The sequence below is a fragment of the Typopeltis vanoorti genome, chromosome 4, assembly GCF_054136105.1.
Source record: "Typopeltis vanoorti isolate ZY-2024b chromosome 4, IOZ_Tvanoo_1.0, whole genome shotgun sequence".
Lineage (NCBI taxonomy): Eukaryota > Metazoa > Arthropoda > Arachnida > Uropygi > Thelyphonidae > Typopeltis > Typopeltis vanoorti.
The window spans coordinates 71,775,770-71,797,786 of NC_143552.1; the positions used below are offsets into that span (position 1 = coordinate 71,775,770).

General features: G+C 33.2%; 1 protein-coding gene across 3 annotated transcripts in view; it reads right to left on the bottom strand.

Moving 5' to 3' along the window:
• LOC150107401 (uncharacterized) overlaps nucleotides 1–22,017 on the bottom strand; it is a 384,774-nt gene that overhangs the window by 106,652 nt on the left and 256,105 nt on the right. For all 3 annotated transcript variants that reach the window (XM_090391269.1, XM_090391268.1, XM_090391270.1), the window contains exons 10-11: nucleotides 6,270–6,386; nucleotides 6,037–6,180 (exon numbers count right to left, since the gene is read on the bottom strand). In XM_090391269.1, the coding sequence (XP_090247395.1) occupies nucleotides 6,037–6,180; nucleotides 6,270–6,386 (261 nt within the window). The remainder of the gene's footprint in view (nucleotides 1–6,036; nucleotides 6,181–6,269; nucleotides 6,387–22,017) is intronic.

The following is a 22,017-nucleotide window of genomic DNA, read 5'->3' on the forward strand; positions in this document are numbered from 1 at the left end:
TCTGTTAATTAACAACAGTGGTACCTTGGAACAACTCACTTATTCAGGTAGCACAGACACTGATGCTTGGTGGGCTTCTTTCTCATTACTTTAGAAAGGACTCAAGTAAGACCAACAGGAAATTTGATGGATTTGTCACCTATGTTAGATATGGGTGGGCTAATTTTTAAGTTGGAGGAATTAAAAAAAAAAAAAAAATTAGGAGTTAACTCTGGAGCACAAACCCACCCTGAGAACAATGAAAGAAATGCCATCAGGAAACATTCTGGAATCCAGAGTTGACAAGATTCTTCTAAATTCTTTCTGGAGAATATTCTTCTGATCACTTCAGATGCAAGGGGGATAGGGGTTATGAATTTAGAATGGCAGCAGAAGAGGAGAGATATCAATGCAAGCATTTGAGGTAAAGGCAGAGATTGATTTTTATTTATTTATTATTTTTTTTGTGGATAGTAATGCAATGTATCCAATGAGCGCAAAAGAGATGAAAGAAGCTTTGCCAAACGTTACAGTCGATAGTTTAGGCAACACAAAGCATGACTACCATTGACATGATGCCCAAATTCTTGTTTTGTCCTTTCAAAATCAGTTCTGAATGTGCTAATAAATTGTTTTAAACTATTTGGAGCTGTACATAATAAGTAAGACAGATTATGATGAAAAGTGAGGAATAATATAATAGTTCTTTATCCTTAAAGAAGAAAGCCTTGGTACACTTCTTGGAGAACCAAAGTGACGTAATTTAAAGAAGAATGGAAAATAAATGTTAACATACTTTTAACTGTTTCGGTGACATGCTCAGTAAGTGTTTGGAACAGAAAACTGGAAATAACCAAAGAAATAAAGCACAGAAATCACAAAAAATCCTCCTACTTGGCACTGTTATAGTGGCAGTATAAGTGTTGCTACAATGGGGATGAAATAGCGGTTGCAATGTGAATAACCCTTGAGAACAACTCCATAGTATACTTCAAGGATAAACAGTAAAGAAGAGATCAAGATTGTTTGGAGAGTGGTTAAGATTATCTTGTGCATTCTGATAGTCATGTGAAGAATTTGTAACTGACTAAGTATCTATCAGCTAAGTCAACAGAGGAGCTGCCAATCCTTCCAACCTAATATGTAGCTTTAATAATAACTATGAAGAACATTATCGATAAACAGGTTTTCAGAGTACAAGTGAAATTAATTTATTATAATTAACTGAAAGCAGTGCATACAAGAAATATGATATCAGAATCCATTTCAGTGAAGTCTTTATTATAAAAATAAAATAATAAAAAAAATGATGTAGTTTATAATTTTAAAAACTTTTGGAATGATTGATGGTCATCACAATTCCAGATGGGAAATGCAAAAGCCTCTGAACTCTCCTTAAAATAAGTGCCATGTTTAAAACTCCTGTGAATTAACCTGGTGTTACTTCCAAACAGTGCACGACTTGTTTCAACATCATGCTGAGTCGGTCTTCATTACTTCTTTTCTATACTGAGCAACCTATCTGGTCAAACTGGAAAGACTGCATTCATATAGCACTTGATATAATATGCACAGGACAGACGTAAGGGAATTTACTTCTCCTTGTGGAAGGGAGATCTAGATAGTCTGTTTACAGATTATAGATAATCTGAACTTTTTCACTTGGAAATTCATCGTAAACAGGGGATGGGGAGCAGGGTCACTTAACGGTCAAAGCCAAATAACTGGGAAGAGACCTCCAAATCGCCTTTCAGGAATGCAGAGAACCTACTGGGAGTTCTGACCTCATGTCTAATCCCCACCTTCATGTGGTGCACCCCATTAGTAGGTATCTACTGGGTACTGAATGAACAAGGATAGGCTGGCAGTTTGGGACTTAGCTAACCAAATTATACTCTCTACTGGCGTAAGCCACAAATGCATATGATGGTACAACATAATGAGATTTCATGCCAGCTGGAGCATCGCCAGATTAAACAAAGCTCCATCTGTTTTCATCAGGGAACCAGGACAAAAAGCAAAGTCAGCTACTGGAACAAGCTCCAACTCAAACTCTAGAAGGAATAAACCTTCTAGATTTATTCAAATTCAGGTTAAACAAAGCTCCATCTGTTTTCATCAGGGAACCAGGGCAAAAAGCAAAGTCAGCTACTGGAACAAGTTCCAACTCAAAATCTAGAAGGAATAAACCAACATAAGAAGAATTGAACATAGAAACATCAATATACGGAGAATTAATGGAAAGGAAATCGAATGTGCAGAAGAACTGGAAAAGTACCACGTAAACATAATTGTTATTATTGAGACAAAGACGAAAAACAGATGAGATCTTACTAAATGATAAGTATTGGATGTTATTTTCAGGCAATAATAATTAAGGAAAGGAAGGAGTAGTGATAGCATTCAATACCAAACATGGACATAAACTTCTTGATTGGAAGGCAGTTTCAAGTAGTTATGTGGGCAAATTTTAAAATGAGGAGATGGACAATGAAACTTATTTGCCTATGGTCCCACAGAAGGTTCTTTCAAGGAAGAAGTGGGGGAAGTTTTTGAGTCATTAGAACAGGCAGCTTGACATAATGAAAATGGAAAAAGTGTTCCTTGTTGGAGATCTGAACAGCAGAGTAGGAAATGAATTCAACCAAGCATATAGAAACATTTTGGGAAAATTTGGAGAAAAGGGCAAAGCTAATAATAATGGTAATATTTACTGAACTTCTGCTGAGGACATGGACTAGTCATTACTAACACCATGTTTCAACATAAAGATGTGCACAAGTTCACATGGAGAAAAGACAAGAAATAAGAAAAGCCTCATTGACTATGTCATTATTGATAGTGATATCTTCATGCTCATTCATGATAAAGAGTGTACATGGGATAAAACTGAATATCATATTGAAAAGAATGGTATCTAAAAAGTTTTTAAAAGAACTAAAGTTGAGCAGCTTTTACACATAAACTGTAGACTCAGCTATAGAAAGATTATTGAACAAAGAACGGAACAGTTCAAAAACAAGAAACAAACCTTGGAATCCCAGTGGTAAAATTTGAAGAAAACAACAATGATTGATTCAGTTATGGAGGCATAGAGTAAAATTGTCAGCAAGGATAAAAAAATAAGAATGCCATGATGAACACTTGAAGTTAAAGAAGCAGTCCTGAAAAAGAAGAAAGCATACTGAAAGTTATTAGCAAATAAGTCACCAGATGCTCTAAAAGAATACAGAGAAATATGTAAACTGCTAAGCTATGAACGAAAGTAGCTAAACAAAACTCATGGGAAGACTGGTAAGAATATAGAAGGTAAATATCAGGAAGTTGGCAAAATGTGATAGAAACTATTAAAAAGCTTAGAAATGGAGGAAAGAGTATTATAAAAGGAGTCAAAGATGATAAAGGTGTTATGAAGATTGAAGATAAGGGTATCCTTAAGGATGTGTGGAGTAATTACTTCGAAAGACTGTTAAATGATCCAAGTGGTGACAGAACCATTATAGAAAATTCTCAAGAGAAATGCAAACAGGAGTACATATCAATACTCAAAGCAGAACACGCTGTCAAAAACTTGAAATGCAGAAATGAAGCTAGAGTAGATGATATTCAACAGGAAATGCTCAAATAAGGTGGTATAAACGTTTTTCAGTTGCTACACTAGATAATTTAGAGGGTCTGGTCAGAAGGTCAAATTCCAAATGATTGGAATATAGTTCTAATATTTCCCATCTATAAAAAAGGGAATAAAGCTGAAGTGAGAATTACAGAGGAATTTCTCTACTAAGTTTTCCAGGTAAGATTTGTACATGCACGCTTGAAAAGAGGCTGGGAAAAATTGGGTAAGGGAAACTTGTCATATACATGGGAATATGACAAGAATCTATACTTAACTTTTGTAGATCTGGAAAAGGCATATGTTATATGGAGTAAATATGGAACATTATACAGGGCAATATATAGTCTATATTTAAGTTGTAAGACAGAAGTGAATTGAAGGGAATACAAGAAGATGCATGCATGTAAAATTAGGTATAAGACAAGAATGTACATTATCGCAACTCTTATTTATCAACTGTAATGGATCACATTATGAAAGAAAATGGCATTAAACTTGATATTAGAATTGGAGAAATCAACTTAGCTTTCTACTTTAGATGATGTTGTACTTCTGAACACACATTCAGTGCAAGTCTGTAGGATTCTCTAACTAAATTGAATAACAGGTGTAACAAATTTGGCATGAAAATCAGCAATAAAAGGGCCAAAACTATGAAAATAGGCAGGAGTGTAGAAAACTTCAGCTACATTCTGAATAGAGAGCCTATAGAACAAGCAAAATATTTCAGTTATTTAGGCACAGTTAAATAGACAACAGAACAAGCAAATCTGATATGGTGGGTAGCCAGCTGAATAAATTTACATGAAATAAGAGAGAAATTAGCCAAGACACCAAACTAGCAGTATAGAAGATGGCATTTAAACCAGTTTTAAGTTATGGAGCTGAGAGTTGGATTAGAAATAAAGCACTTGATCAAAGATTAGAGACCACAGATATGAGAGTTCTAAGAAAAATTAGCGGAGTGAACCGATGTCATCAATGGCAGAATCTTGTTAAAAATGAAGATATTAGAAAGTTACTTGACATTATTAGTATTCAAGTATATGTAAATAGAGCTAATCTAAGATGGTATGGCTACTAAATAGAATGGGTGAAGAAAGGTTAGCAAAATAGGTGTATTTGATGCCAAGACGGTGAGGAAAGAGACCCAGAGGAAGGTCTAGGTAGACTGATTTTCATTCAGAAGTGCCTTAGAAGCATGGAATGTTAGATATGACAATATTGGAGTACTCACAAGTAACAGATTGATTTCGAGGAAAATTGATGCTAGTAGATTAATAACAATGTATGCTTAATTGTGTAGTGCTATCATAGTAACCTGAACACCCATTGGGGTCACATATCAGAAAATTGATGATGACATGGGATGGAAACTCTTCTTTCAATTGTGGCTGTGGTTGGATATATCTGAAGAATTATACATAATTATGATCTAAGTTTTGGAAGGTACTCAATTTTGTTGCATCATACATTTGATAACTTAGTTTTTATGATAAAGTAATGTATTTAGAGTAATTCCCCCTCCCCCAGATGTTTTCACAGGACCAAGTTATCAGTATAAAATACAGTGTTTATACCAATTTTAACACAATACAAGACCACAGATGGTCTAAATGATCAAAGATTAGTGAAACAAGTGTTTTGAACAGACATGGCAAAAAAAAAAAAGAGGCACAAATAGCTGAAATGATACAGTTATGAGAGATGAAAAGAAAATTGTTCATGTGAATCTAGTAATGACATAGTAACTGCCCTATCATCATAGACTTGTTGCAAGTTTTTCTCACTTGGTTATACTATAAATTAAAGATGCCAATAAGTTATGTTCTTGGTTTCATCCTTTATCCAAGTGTAAGCAAATGAAATTTATGCGTGAAGTCACTACACGACTGGGCTACTTGTATATAGAGGCTAATGAGTTCACATCAATTGCCTTAGTATCCCATAATGCATAGCATTATACATGCATAAGAATATGTGCATTACATAATGGGACACTAAGGCAACTGATGAGAAATCATTAGCCTCTATATACAAGTAGCCCAGTCGTGAAGTGACTTCACAAAGTGTAAGCAAAGTTTGTTTGCTTACACAAAGTGTAATATAAAAATATAGTAATATAAAAATATAGTAACATAAAAATATAGTAAGAAACTTACTTACTATAAAAATATAGTAAGAAGTGTAAGTAAACTTTGTTTGTTTACACTTCTTACTATATTTTTGTAAAATATTTTTAATATTTTGAAGTGCCAAATAAAAATCTTAGATTATTACTCTTAAATAATGTTAATCATATACAGAATTAAAAGAAAGTCAAATCCATAAAAACAAATTCAAGAGTTTATCTACATATGAAGAGTAACTAATTTTCTGAAATAATAATAAGGAAAAGCACAGTTAAACTTACAATCTTGATCTATTTTTCATATACTTACTTTACATTCATCCACCCTGGTGGCCATAAATTCTTGACATCATTTTCCAAAAACTGTTTCACATACTCCTCCGCAGACTGCGTACGTTTTTTTATTACCTCATAACATTTCATCCTCAAGAGCACAACTTCACAAAGCAGTTCACTGTAATGAGGAAAAATGGAGAAGAAAAACATAAAAACAATTTTTAATCAAATTTGAGATATGTTTATCTTATTATTTTTTTAACATACCGAACTTCATCATTCCATTCAAATTTCTTCCTTGGCAAATTTGAATTCTTGGTTTCATCATCATGATTGTCTTTACTTTCATCTGACAATGCTTCAGATTCATCTTTCACTTCATTCCTGAAAAAAATTGGAATTAATTTCTCTGGTACCCTTACAACATTTTTTTTTTTTTTTTAAATAAACAGAAAGTAAAGTGTCCCATGTTTATTAATACATGATGATATGTTTATTATTTCATTAGCATTCTCACTAAACAGAATCAAAGCAACACTGTCACCAAAATTTAGATCACAAAACATTCGTTGCCATCTCTTACATCCAAGTGAATGAGTTCTTAAAAGAAATCATTCAAATCGAGCCTTGCTAAAAATTAGCCACCCTTATCAGTTCATCACAAAGATCTTATCTCTCACATGGATCATCTTAATCTCCATATTCCTTGTTCTTGTAAGCTGGCCTATTTCATCCAGGCTGGAAAAACTGCCATCACCTGCCTAGGTGAACAAAAAACATCTAGTGTCCACAATACAGCTGCTTAGGAGTTGCTGAACACGCATTAATCTTGGATTCTCATTCAGTGGAGAAAAAAAAATTTCTTACATCATACAGTAGATCAGAGCTCCAGAAATCCACTTGTGGCAAGTGAATTTTCAGCCTAGTTCTAAATACATAATATATATATATATATATTAATGTACATTTTCTATCCAATTTTAAAGTGTCATCTCATTCACTGTCAAGTTATTTGATTAGGGGAAGTTGCCAATGACAAATTTATTAAAGAAATTTTATCTCCAACGATGAAATAGCATCTTATGTAATTATGAAGGAATTAACATAACAGTATCATAATAATGTTGAAAGTTTATTTTTCACTTGGTCAGACTATAATAAATTTAGTTTAATCCTTTATCCAAGTGTGTGCAAACAAAGTTTGCACCTGAAAATATCTTCAGGACTGGGGTAAAGTGGTACAACACCGGGTGACTCCTTGCAAAGGTGGAGCAAGCTACCAACACTCCTATCTCAGTATCTCTCCCATAATGCAAAACACATCTCCTTGCGGATATGTATAATGTTATGCATTAAGGGAAGGCCACTACCCAGACTAGTTTCGACCTTTATTGAGGTCTCTTCAGTGGGAGCCAGGCCCAAGTGGAGATACCAAGGCAGAAGCATTAGCAAGGTCATCTCCTCCTATAGGAGCTGCCAAATGGTGTGCCACCTTTTTTTTTTAAATTACTCTGGATTTAGAGAAAGATGTTGAAAGTTTATTTTTCACTTGGTCAGACTATAATAAATTTAGTCTAATCCTTTATCCAAGTGTGTGCAAACAAAGTTTGCGCCTGAAAATATCTTCAGGACTGGGGTAAAGTGGTACAACACTGGGCAACTCCTTGCAATCTGACCAAGTGAAAAATAAACTTTCAACATCTTTCTCTAAATCCAGAGTAATTTAAAAAAAAAAAGAAGGTGGCACACTGTTTGGCAGCTCCTATAGGAGGAGATAACCTTGCTAATGCTTCTGCCTTGGTATCTCCACTTGGGCCTGGCTCCCACTGAAGAGACCTCAATAAAGGTCGAAACTAGTCTGGGTAGTGGCCCTTCCCTTAATGCATAACATTATACATATCCGCAAGGAGATGTGTTTTGCATTATGGGAGAGATACTGAGATAGGAGTGTTGGTATCTTGCTCCACCTTTGCAAGGAGTCGCCTGGTGTTGTACCATTTTACCCCAGTCCTGAAGATATTTTCAGGCGCAAACTTTGTTTGCACACACTTGGATAAAGGATTAAACTAAATTTATTATCATAATAATGTGTTCAGTTACTGCTGATGTTACTAAACAAGAATTAGTTAGGGAAATCAAAGAACTCAGTAGAGATTAGCTTCTTCTAGATGCTTCTACAATTATTTCAAATGAGGATGCATGCATCCATTGTATGAGATACACAGGTAAAAAGCGAAGACTGAAAGAGACATTTATTAATGTAATTTCTCTGCTAGCTGTAGGGCATTTTGGTACATTCCAGAGTGAAATAAACAACTTATTCTTAGCACATAATGTGCAGTGTACTCTCTCTCTCAGGGCAGGAAACAAAGCCTGCACATGAAGTATCTTCATGACCAGGCTACTGATGTGAGGCAATTGATGTGAATTCATAGGTCTCTATATACAATTAGCCTAGTCATGAAGATGCCTTACACAGAAAATTTGTCTGCTTACAAAGAACTTGTAATTGGTTAGTAAGCATTGGAATGCATGGAGCAGATAACATGCTGGAAAAAATAATAGGCTAGTGACAAAATTAAAAAGAGACACATGCCAATTCTTATATCAATACATTGTACTGCACCCCATTTGATCTGGCTGTTTTAAATTCAATTAAAGATGCTTCCTTTGTTTCAGAAATTGAAACATTAGTAAAAAAAGTTATACATTTTACCAGAATTCACCTGAGAAAAGAAGCAGCCACGTTACAAACAAAAATCCTGAAGGATAAATATTGATATTCAGTAAGGTGAGCATGTAATACAGTGGGCACTGACCACACGTGTTAACAACTCTGCAATAGCAATGTATTTGGAGGAAATAGGAATCGTAAAAGGGAATAATGCTGCAACATCAAAAGACTTGTTAAAGAAAAAGGTGATATATAATGGCATTCAGATAATGCATGCAGAGAGCTATTCCAATGTTGAATGAAAAAATGCAATGGATAAAGGAATAATGTATTTGATAAAAATATTTTGTGAAAATGAATCAGAAATTGCTAAACTTCTCTTGAATTTACCTGGCCTGAAAATCTGGAAGACTATGAGAAAGAAATTAAGATTTTTAGTAAATATCCACAACAAATATTTTGGTAATAATAAAGAAGCAGTTTCAGTAAATTTGGTCAGTGAATTTAAAGTTGTGGGGAAAGCATTTAGACATACAAGATCTTTCAAAAAGGTCTCATATGTTTGAATGGAAACCTATTCCATTTACAGGAACAAGTTTCCAATTTCTCTCAAAACTGCTTGAAATTGTAGCCATAGCCATCATACCAACTAGTTTAATGGCTTTCACGTGACACATACATAATCACGTAAACAAGATTTCAGTCAAATGAATCAAATAAAAGTGAAGTTGGTGTCATTAATCCCACAGCCCCCAAATGATTTATAGATGACACATATAAATGGCACCTCTATGCAAGACTATATTCAAGAAAATATGCAGTGGAGGACATTAAACCCCAGGAAAGGATGTTTTTTTTGTAATTATATGTAATAAGAATTAAATAATGTATTACTTTATTTTGACTTAACATTTAGTCTTAAAACATTACTTATAGCAATATTTATATAAAGTAGACTGATACCCTGGGAAAGTAAAATTTTGGCTAGTAGATTTAAGTTGCCTTTCTGAAGCCCTGCAATCTAGATCCTTGCAACTGACATTTTCCCTTCAGTTACAGAGGTACTATACTAATACCTCTTATGGTAATCCAAAGTAAGTTATTAGTTTCAGGAGAATGGTTTTTGTGATTACAGTTTTCATAGAAGAAAACTGATCACAATAACCATTCTCCTTAACCTAATAATTAACTGACACAACAGATAGATCTTAAGGAGAAAGCTTTTGACTTATTTTTTAGTTAGGTTACTCTCCCCTAATTTGATTATATACAAGAACATTTTTAAAATCAAACAACTGTAATAGTTAGGATGTCACTTAAGGAAATGCCATTGTTACTCTGCTCCTTCCACCTTAAGTCAATGGACACTGTGCATGTGCTACACGTGAGACAACATTAGCAAGTATGGTTAAAAAGATTAATAAGTACAGTTATTGAAATGTTCCTGATCATCAGAAAGCAGGAGAGAGGGAAAAACCTTCAAATGTGAACTTCAAAGAGTTCACATTTGAAGGTTTGTCAACTTGATTCCACATAAAAAGAAAACTTAAGGGATAAAGTCTTCAGACTTTCTCAAAGTGTGGTTCATATACTTTCCCTGCAAAAGAACTTTATTAGTAAATAAATATTTAAAAAACTCATGGTCTGCAAATTTTCAGATAGTTTAGAATAAGATGAGAAAAATAAAGCATCCATGGGACACCTTATGTTTCGTACATTACGAATGTATACAAAATATGCAAAGATTGGCTTGGATGTTGTTGGTCATTCATGACAGTGCTTCATGGTATAATCATCACCTGCTTGGTGGTGATGTTTATACCATGTGGAGAATGAGAGTCCACTCCTGGAAGTTGTGTAAAGAAGGATGTGAGGAGTAGATTTTTTACATGGAAAGTAGAATGTATTATTATTATTTGACACCTTCAGGGAGTCCAAAGACTCATCGAGGGAGAGTGTGCCAACAGCATCGCTGGACTGCTTTGTGAATAAAAGGAGTATAAATGATTTCAAGGTTCGGTGAAATGTTGATGGATGAGCAGGCATCCCACAGTGTGTTTACTAACTCTACATGGAATTACTACAAATATCTTGTTGGCCCCCTACTATTTCTTAAAATCTTAGTCGTCATTTTATTTTGTCATGTCATGTCATAGCACATCATATCCTGGAATTTCAATTTGCAGAGTTTGCACCATTAGGGGAAAATGGTACCATTATTAAAAACTAAAAACTCTGCACACTTATAAAAAAAGGGAAAGAAAACCTCTCAATCATAAAAGTAAAAAAATGTTTTGGTAATGAGATAATTCTGCACTGCTAGCAAATGTTGTAGCTGGACCACTGTGAAATTACAGCTGTGAGATGGCCAAAAAAAAAAAAAAAAAAAAAAAAACCCCAAAGTGCATTCAAAAACTGATGCCAGCAATCTTGTAACCTCAAATGAGGTTACTAGCAAATAAATTTTGTAGCTTACAAATGCTTGCTGCTTAAATGATCTCATTCCAGTGGGATGGGAGACACCACTAGCAATAACAAAAACAGTAAAAATATCAAAAATCAGAATGCAGGGAAAAAAAAAAAAAAAAAAAAAAAAAAAAAAAAAAAAATTAGGTACTTTTAGTGAAATTCAATGCTGCTATCAGTGAGAACGAGGCCAGTAGAGATACTAAGAGCTACATCAATGAAGAAATTTTCCAAAGAAAATAACAAAATTCTGCATTTTGCTACTTTTCTTTAAAAAACTTTAGAAGAGTGTAATTTCTAACCAACCAGGTTAGAAATTACATAATAGACAAGAAATTAATTTTTGTTTAATCATTTACTCAAGCACATGAGCAAAAATAATCTCCTCAGCTTCCCCCCAAAAAAACTTGTCCTTCTAATATTATACTCCAAATACCCCCCCCCCCCCCTGCAAAGTTGGGGGTATTTGGGTATTATACTCCAAATACCCCAACGTTAGAATACGGTTCTTATACTTGATGGTGTATCATCAAAAAATGCACTAAGAATGTGTGAGAAGAGACAGCAAATTTTTGTGTTGTTTCAGAAAGTATACTGAACAAGAAATTAATTTTTTGTTTGCATGCTTTTCCAAGGTAAGTAAATTATGCATGATCAAATTTACCCTTAAAAGGTAATATATGATAAGTTTACATTACCACAAATCTCATAATGAGCTGCAGTGGTTACAATGAAATTTTTGAGACAATTTCACAACGTTAATCTTAGCTGTTTACTTTATGCAGATGATGATGATGATGTTATACTTCTGAATAAATCCAGTAATAAATCCAGGTCTTCAAGATTCCATAACTAAACTGAATAACAATAAATTTGGTATGAAAATCAGCAATAAAAAGACAAAGACAATGAAAATAGGCAGAAACACTGAAAATATCAACTATCCTGAATGGTGAACCTATTGAACAACTAAAACATTTCAGCTATTTAGGCACAATTTTTAGTGAAGATGGCCAATTAAATATGAAAACAGACAACAGAATTGGTAAAAATATGGTAGGAAGTCAGCTGAATAAATGTATATGGAGTAAGAAAGAAATTAGTCAAAACACTAAATTAGCTGTATACAATTTGTCCGAATTTAACTTATTGATCTAAGAGCTGGGTTAGAAATCAAAGACTGGAGACCACAGATATGAGCATTCCAAGAAAAATTAGTGGAATGAACAGATGGCATGAATGGCAGTCATATTAAAAATGAAGATATTAAGAAAGAACTTGCCATTGTTAGTAAACAGGAACGTATTGGCAGAGCTAATCTCAGGTGGTATGGTTACTTAAACAGAATGGGAGAGGAAGGATTAGCAAAACAAGTGTTCTTTTCCAGGTTGGCAGGAAAGCAACCCAGAGGAAGAACAACATGTAAATGGATCAAAATAAAAATACAATAAAAAGTGCATTAAAAGACAGAAATATAAGATTGGATAATGTTGGAGTCTTGACAGATAACCGATTCATTTGGAGGAAAACTGTTGATCAGAATTCAGTAATGGTGTAACTTTTTCATGCAGTATTATCATAATTATCCTGTGCACTCCCTGAGGATACATATAGGAATTTGATGATGATGAAATAATTCTGAGATTTAAAAATAATAATAATAATAAAATTTAAGAAAAGCATTATCCTGCATGAAGTCTGGTCATCACTCAAAAATTCTGTACTGAAAGACCTCAATAGAATGCATATCACGTTGTTAAACACAATTCCTACTAAACACATATGACAGGAATCCATTCCAGTAAGATTGGATACAGTAAATCTCTCTTTACATTTAACATATTCAATAATTTTATTTAACTCTCCCAAAGAAGTGTACCAATAAATGATATACAAAACTAGCAGAGAACTGCAGAACTAATATTTAAAAATTTTTTTATAATAGTAATCTCAGATCCAAATCTATTCTTTTCCTGACTTGTCATCCAACACCTGGTTTTTGTTAACCTTTCCCTCTCTCATTCATTTTTTTTTAATAACATTTGAATATCTGAGTGTACAGTTAACCTCTAAAAGCTGTTAGACTGATTCTTTGTTCAAACTCATGTAAATATATTTTTTCTAAATGTTATTCAACTTAATCCTGCTCAAAACTAAACAATCATTCCTATTTCAAATTCCCCACATACAAAAAACATCCTAAACCGTATTTCATGTGTATTTTCTCTATGTAAATTTGTATACATCCTTTTGTTCGAACATCGCAGTGACTATGTCCATGTCCTGAACAAAAACACAATAGGTACTTATCATTATTTTGCTTGCTCTTTCCTCCAAATTTTCTCAAAATATTCCTACGTGTCTGGTATTTGATTCATACTCTGCTATTTCGATCTCCAACAAGGAGTAGATTCTGTTGCCACTTTTTTCTAACATAACTCCATCCCCACCATTTCTTCCTTAGAACATTCTGTGGAACCACAAGCTTATTAAGTCTCACTATCGATTCCCACATTATGTCCACTTCACTACTTGATAATGCTTGTTATTCAAGAAAACTGTGTTTGGTGTTGAATACTATAACTACTCCACCCTGATAACTATTGCCTGAATATAATATCGTGTAAGTTACTTCTAAATAATAAATACATAATCTTGTCTTTGTTTCAGTAAGACAAATTATGCCAATGTGACATTTCTATAATTTTTTTTACGAGATACTTTTCATCGACAGTTCTCACTGTCACTGTTTATTTTGCATTCTATACTGAGCTTATTCCAGTGGCTGACGTTTCACTATTTGTCCTGGTTCCCCAATGAAAATAGCATCCACTTTTTTATTTCTCTTTTTTTTTTAGTCATGAAATATCCTAATTGGTATGACATTTCATTATTTTTAGGTTTAAGCCAATACAGAATAAAATTTGGCTAAATCCCAAACTGCTAGCACATCCTCATTTGTTTGGTATAGAGGCGGATACCTAGTAGAGAGGGTACACCACATGAAAATGACCAGATATTAGGTCAGAAGCCCAGTTGTTTCTCCAAATTTCTTAAAAGGCTAAGTGGAGTCTTTCTTCCCAGTTATTTTACTTTAACCCTTAACTGACCCCAGGAAATTATACTGGATAAGAAACTACATTCTTTTTTTAATGCTTTATCCAAGTATGAACAAAAAGTGAAGTCCACCACAGTATTTGAATAATATAGTAATACATCATTTTGGCTGCAGAAATGGGTTTTCATTGATTTAGACCTCAGTATCTCCACAGGCTGAGCCCTGTGGAGATACTAAGTAAACCATTCTGGGTGGCAATTCTTATGGTGCATGATAATATATACATTTGAAAGTGAGTATGGTGTGCAAATCATGGAATATTTATCTAATCATTAAAAAAGGATATGTGAACAAGGCTATGATATAAATTACAAACAGGAGAGCTGATATCTTATAGTATATTTGGATAAGAGCAGTAAGAAATATATAAAACTGGCACAAAATAAAGCTTATCTGGTATTTTGGCATAATAGAAATTTGTGTTTGATCATGAATAACAGAAAATATTTTAGCATCTCTTCCAGCTTGATCTGCAGATTTAAGGAGGGAAAGAAGGTTGACGTTTGAATTATAAATATGGAGGTTTCTGATGAAGATGGGCTCTGTGTGTGTAATAAGACTACAAATCAGACTTGAGAAATATATAACAACAGTCAGTGTTTGTTGGATAGAGAAGAGTGGTAAAGTCAACAAATGAAAAACAGCCAAGTATGGCAAGAAAATTCTGAACAGATCCAAGGAGCAGAGATTCCATATTAAGCGTATTCTGGCATGGAATATCAAATCTAACAAAAGAACAAATACTGTCCTTTAAAAAAAGGAATCATAAGATTGGATAGTTCATGCAGGCAGTAGGTTTGGGGAGCTGCCAGCTAGTTTTCAGAGAACCTTAAAAGATAAGTGAAAGCATTAATCTCTTTTCACTTCTCCCAACATCCCTTCAGTTTTTATTACTACTATTTTTTTTTTTTTGTATGGAAGGATGTTTCTACAGTGTGATGGAGAGTCAAAATTAAATAAATTTATATGGGATAAGAGAAATATTACCAAAACATCAAACTAGCAGTACATGTTCAAACCACTTTTAAGTTATGGATCTAAGAGTTAGGGTAGAAATACAGCATCTGATCGAACACCACAGATATGAGAATTCTGAGAAAAATTAGGTGGGTGAACAGATGGCATCAATGGCAGAGTCATGTTAAAAATTAAGATATTAGAAACATTGTTAGCATTCAAGAATGTGTGAACAGAGTTAATCTAAAGTTAGCATAAATATAAATCTAATTCAATATAATAAATATAAATCTCACCACTTAAGTAAAATAGGCAAGAAAAGGCTAACAAAACTGGTGTTTGATGCCAAGAAGAAAACCAGGGTCTAGGTCAGGGGTGTCAAACTGGCGGCCCACAGGCCACGTGCGGCCCCCGACGCCTCAAGGAAAGATTTTAAAAAAAGGATGATTGCTTTTTATAATAAAACAGAAATACCGTATTTACTCGAATATAACTCGCCCTCGCATATGACTCACACCCCTGTACCATGATTTCACTTTATGAAAAAAGAAATTAAAAAGTTTTGCATGTACTGTACATTGCACACGAAAATAAAGTTTAACCACTTTCACGTCAGAACAATAACTCGCTCCCCGCAGTAAACAACATGCCTTCCCCAAATGCAATTAGAGACAACTGGTATAAAAACGGCACTAACTAATGAATCACATGTCCTCTCCCACATTAACCATGCTGTTTAGACTTAAGCAAAACCATATGTTTCACTGGCAAACACAGTATCTAACTAAAATCTATTGTTTTTAGTTAGATGTGTGTGAGTGCGTCCACTAACTCAAACACAAAGCTGCAATAAAATTCATAAACGTGTTAAAACTAAGACATATAGAGTGAATGTTGTTATGACAGTTTCAGATATTATGTAATTTGGTTGAAGAGAATTAGCATTTCAGCTCAAAAATGTCGGCTTGACTTTGTGTTTTGGTAACGTGATCTTTTGTTAATACCGCACCAATCATATCCACATCTTCATAGCTGTTCTATCTCTATTGGCCTACCATTGCTGCCTATTTCACATTCTGCTTTCACTTCTCAGACATTCGTGAAGGGTGTTCATTATGTATCTAAAATCTTGTAAATTACTTGTAATTTTTACTTGGAATAATGGGAAAGAAGATGACATAATTTGGATAGATGACTTTGACAATGCACACAAGGAAACCGCTCTGGTAGCCGGAAGTAGCTATAACGAAGAGGAGATTCTTGGTAAGCATCCCCATTTTCAGTTTTTTTTTTTTCTGAAAACTTTAGTTTCTAAAAATCCCTGCATATATCTCACACCATGATTTTTTAGCTTTCATTTTTGGGGGAAAAAAGTGCGAGTTATATTCGAGTAAATACGGTATCGATTTATTCGTTTTCATACAACATTTATAGTTACAATATGGATGCAACGACCTGCTATAATATAATTGCAGTAATAAAAATTTATATCGCAATTTCAATGTTAGATCCGATCCTAATCAATCGTAAACTATATAGTTACAATATGGATGCAACGACCTGCTATAATATAATTGCAATAATAAAAATTTATGTCGCAATTTCAATGTTAGATCTGATCCTAATCAGTCATAAACTATATTTATGCTTTCATTGTTAATTTACAGCACGCTACTGGTAGCGTACTGAAAAAGTTGAATTCTATTGTCTACCAGCTGTTCACGTGACGCGCAGCCTATGTACTCATGGGAATTCAGCTATGAGTTTATAATTGCCTGCTACAGTCAATCAGTGATCTCTGAAGTCAGTGCGTCGAACACGATTCAACAGCAATCTAGTTGAATTATTATTTTTTATTTTTATTTGCAATAGTATCATGCACTGGTCTACAGTTTTGTGCGGTTTTATTCAAACATTTTTATAAAAATTGTTAATAACATTAATACTATATTTATTCACCAAGGCAATTGCTTTCCAAGCCAACAAGAAAAAGAAAAATTGCTGATGAGAAGAGAAAATTTCAAGCAAAATGGGAATTAAATTACTTCTGCACTGAAACAAAGGACAAAATTGTGTACATCATTTGTAATGAAACCATTAGTGTCGCCAAAGAATATAATATAAAAAGGCACTACAATAAAATTCACAAAGAACAATATTCATGCTTTGAGGGTAAACTGGGAGAAGAAAAATTAAGAAGTATGAAGAATTCACTTCAACAACAAGTATTTTCAAAAATTATGAAAGATAATGAATCAGCAGTGAGAGCCAGTTATGAAATCAGCTATTTATTGGCGAAACATTCCAAACCTTTTAGTGATGGTTCCTTAGTTAAGGAATGTATGATAAAAGTAGCTGAAAACGTATGTCTCAAAAATGTGCAAGTATTTCACGATATTTCTTTGTCCAAAAATACTGTGATCAAAAGAATAACTGAAATAGCAGATAACCTGCGTGACCAGTTGCAAGAAATATCCGCAAATGCACAGTGCTTTTCAATTGTACTTGACAAAAGTTTCGATATTCATGACGTGGCTCAAGTTGATTTGTTTCTTCGGGCTTGCGACAACAATATGAATATTACTGAAGAGTTCTTGGAAATGATTCCCATTCATGGAACCACTACAGGGGAAGACATTTTTGATGCCGTGTGGGACATTTTTGAAAAATACCAACTTCCTCTGAACAGGCTTGTAGCAGTGACAACCGATGGTGCTCCAGCAATGACAGGCAAAAATAAAGGTTTTGTGTCAAGACTTGCAGCAAAGTTAAAGGAAATGTATCCAGACATTCCAAAACTGCAATCTTTCCACTGCATTATTCAGCAGCAGCTCCTGTGCTCCAAAATATTGGAATTGAGCAGCGTACTCAAGTCTGTGACAAATACCGTGAACTTCGTCCGATCCAGAGGCCTCATTCACTGCCAGTTTGCACAATTTCTAAAAGACTTGGAGAGTGAATTTGAAGGGCTACCTTATTACACAGAGATTCGTTGGTTATCTTGTCATAAGGTTCTAAAAAGCTTTTTTTTTACTTTTAGAGGAGATCAAATTGTTCCTAGAAATGAAAAATCATGATGTTGCATTTCTTAATGATCAGACATGGGTACAAGATCTGGCATTCTTAGTTGATATTACAGGACATTTGAATGATTTAAATGTCAGACTTCAGGGGAAAGATCAGTTAATAACACAAATGTATGATGCACTGGCAAGTTTTAGATGTAAGTTAGTTTTGTTTCAAAATCATTTAAAAGAAAATATTCTAAATTACTTTCCTATGTGTGAACAGTTGAACAATAAGAATCAAAGTATTACCTTTTGTCAATATTGTCCCAAACCAGAAAAGATAAAAGAAGAATTTGATAAGCGATTTAAAGATTTCAAGGAGCAAGAAGAAGTTTTTTCGCTTTTTACGGATCCTTTTTCCTTTAATTTCGAAAAAGCACCTATTTGTATTCAAATGGCACTTATTGATTTCCAAAATGATTCCATTCTAAAAGCGAAATACCAAGAAGTTGGTGTACCAAAAATATACAGTTATTTAGGTCAAAAATATCCAGAAATAAAAAAGTTTGCAGCAAATATTCTATGTTATTTTGGAAGCACCTATTTATGTGAACAATTATTCTCATGTATGAAAGGTAAGAAAACAGCCCACAGATCAAGATTAACCGACGTCAACCTTTCTGCCATAATGAAGGACGTTTGCTCACAATCTTTGAGTCCAAATTTTGACAGGCTGGTTAATAATAAACGTTGTCAAGTGTTGGGGAAAAAAATAAAATACTGAAATTAAATTATAATTATATTATGCAAGTATGTATATATATATATATATATTTTTTTTTTTTTTTTTTAACCCGAAAATATTATAATTTTTCCCCAAAATATTTTCAGTAACATTTAAAAATTCCTTTAAAAATTCAAAATATAGTCCCCCCCACACACACCACCAAAAAAAAAAAAAAAAAAAAATATATATATATATATATAGAAGTATTTTATTTCAATGCAAACACAAAAAATTTCAAACTAACAGGATGCTCTGTAAATTTTTGTGATGGTTATTAATGAGAGTTTATACCTTTTTTTAGAATGAATAAATATATAAATATTTGATTTATTTAAATAAAATTTAATTTAGTTTTAATTTGGATTAAATGCTATCTATTGTAATATTAATATAATAAAAATATTCTATATATATATATATTTTGAGTTGTGATAATCATTATAATATTATTTTATGTCTTGTAATGCTTAGAATAAATAAAATTTTTGTTATCAATTTTCCAATTTATTTATACTCATTTTTTCACTTTCTTTCGATTCTAATTAGTGCAGGTTTTTTTAGTCGAAATTTTTTTTGTGGCCCACTTCAGATACCATTTTATAGCAAATAGCCCATAGTCCAATTTTGAGTCAGAAGTACCTTAGAAGCATGAAATGCTAGATACGACAATGGAGTGCTGCTGACAAATAAACTAGTGAAGAAATTAATCTGAACAGGGCGGATTTGTGAAGTTTTTGGTTTGGTTTTTATTTCAGTTCACAACAATTTTGGTTTCAGTTTACTATTTTCGGTTTTGGTTTTAGTTCACAATTTTGGTTGAGTTCTGTGTGTTTTATCTGTTTATGATGTTTATTAATAATGTTGTGCATTTTTAATAGTGTAAACAAGTTGACACATCTCCAAGAAAGTGTTCAAAAATATGTACTCTTTCTCAGCACACATTCACGACTCAAAGACAAATTGCCAATGAGTGGTGTTTGTTTGGATACTGATAATGTGATTTTAAAGAGGTTTAGGGAGACAGGTACCTTTTTTCCCAACAGAAAATGTGGGTGAAAAAAGAAAACTACACTTACTCAAGATCTTAAGATCTTTTACTAGTTAAGAAAAGCAAAATGAATCCAAGATTGTCTGCTTAGTCTTAGAAGCTACTGGGATTAATGTTTCTGATATGACAGTCTGTCGAAGATTGTTGGAAGCAGGGGGACTGCCCACAGACCAAAAAAAAAACACCTGTTGACAAAGGCTATGCATAAAAAATGCTCCAGTGAACAAAAGTGTACAATGATTGAACTGTCAAGAAGTGGAAGAAAGTCATATTCTCAGATGAGAGACATTTCTTTGTCCAACTAGAGCAAGTACCTATGTTTGCAAATCAGCAACTGCAAACTTCTCCTGCCCACCTTCAACAAGCTCTTCAACACCCAGCTAAAAAGATGTTCTGGGGTTATTTTACACATGATAGTCCAGGATTACTTGTGCCTGTTGACAGTATGATGAAAAGCTTCAATACATAAAAAATATTGAAAAAAGAGTGGTCCCACAGATCCAGAAAGACAAAGAACTCATCTTCTAACAGGATCTTGCTCCATATCACACTTCAAAAAAAGTGAAAGAGTTCCTCAAAAATCACAACATCCAATTGTTTCAGTGGCCCTTGACATTAACCCAATAGAAAATTTATGGGCCATAATGAAAAAGAGACTTGGAAAATTAAATTGTGATACAAAGGATAACTTAATACAATCCATCATAAAGTATGGTTTCTAGATGCAGAAATAAAAAAACTGTGTTCTACACTGGTAGAGTCCATATAAATTATTAGGTAAAGTTGGAGTTTAATTGGTTTGCTACTGTAATAGACTAATTTGGAGGAAAATTGATTTAAATTTGAACAACCCTTAGGGATACATACCAGGAAACTGATTATGATAAATCAGATATACCTAGATTTTCTTTACTACTACTACTACTACTACTATTTCTTTACTACTACTACTTTACTACTACTACTCTCTCTCTCTCTGTGTGTGGGGGGGGGGTGGCTTATTGCTACTTATGTAATATTTGGTTTTCACTTTCTACATAATTTTTTTGGCTTTTTTTTACATTTCATTTCATTTAAATATCACCATCATCCTGATCTTATTACCCAGGTATGTCTGATTTATTTTTTCAAATTTAAATTAAGCCCACTGGTTAAAAAGGGTAGTTCCATTCACATAAAGCTTAACTTTTATTTATTATTTTACATCTAGAGAGCTACACAAACTTATGTTTCAGAATATTCATAGTAAAAGTTCCTCATATTTTGTAAATGATCAAATTATAAAAGTTAAATTAAAAACAAATAGAAGCTACTTAAATATCAGAGTATATGTCCCTGAAGAAGGTAGAAAAGGGGACTTTAAATATTATGAGGAACTACAAAAACGGTTAAATCCATCTAATAAATATTACTATATATTAATGCTAGAATTGGAAATAATCCAATCCCAAATGTTTTAGGAAAATAAGGAGAACTTGGCATGATTAACAATGATCAAGAACTATTGAACTACTGTTCTTTCAATAATTTTAAAATAACTTTTTTTTTTTCAAAAAAATAATATAAATAAACTTGGAATGGCAGAGGAACAAGATCAATAAGTGATTATATCATTACTAATCAGAAACTAGTTTCACATGTAAGTGAAAATTTCATAAAATGAAATTTTTTCAGATAATTTCTTAGCACTTTCCTAATAGAAATACTAACAACATGGAAAAATGAAGTAAATAAGAAAAAATAAGAAATAGAACAAGTATATCTATTAGAAGAAGAAAGCATTAGAATGCTATATCAATCATGATTAACAGCTTAAAAAAGCTTAAAATATTAAAAATTTGGAACTCAGATACAGAAAATGCAATAAAAGAAAAACAAATGGCATACAAATCAGCTTTCAACAGTCCCATGAAGAAATGGTTGAGAGGATTCAGAGGCGAGTTACAAAGATTGTTGC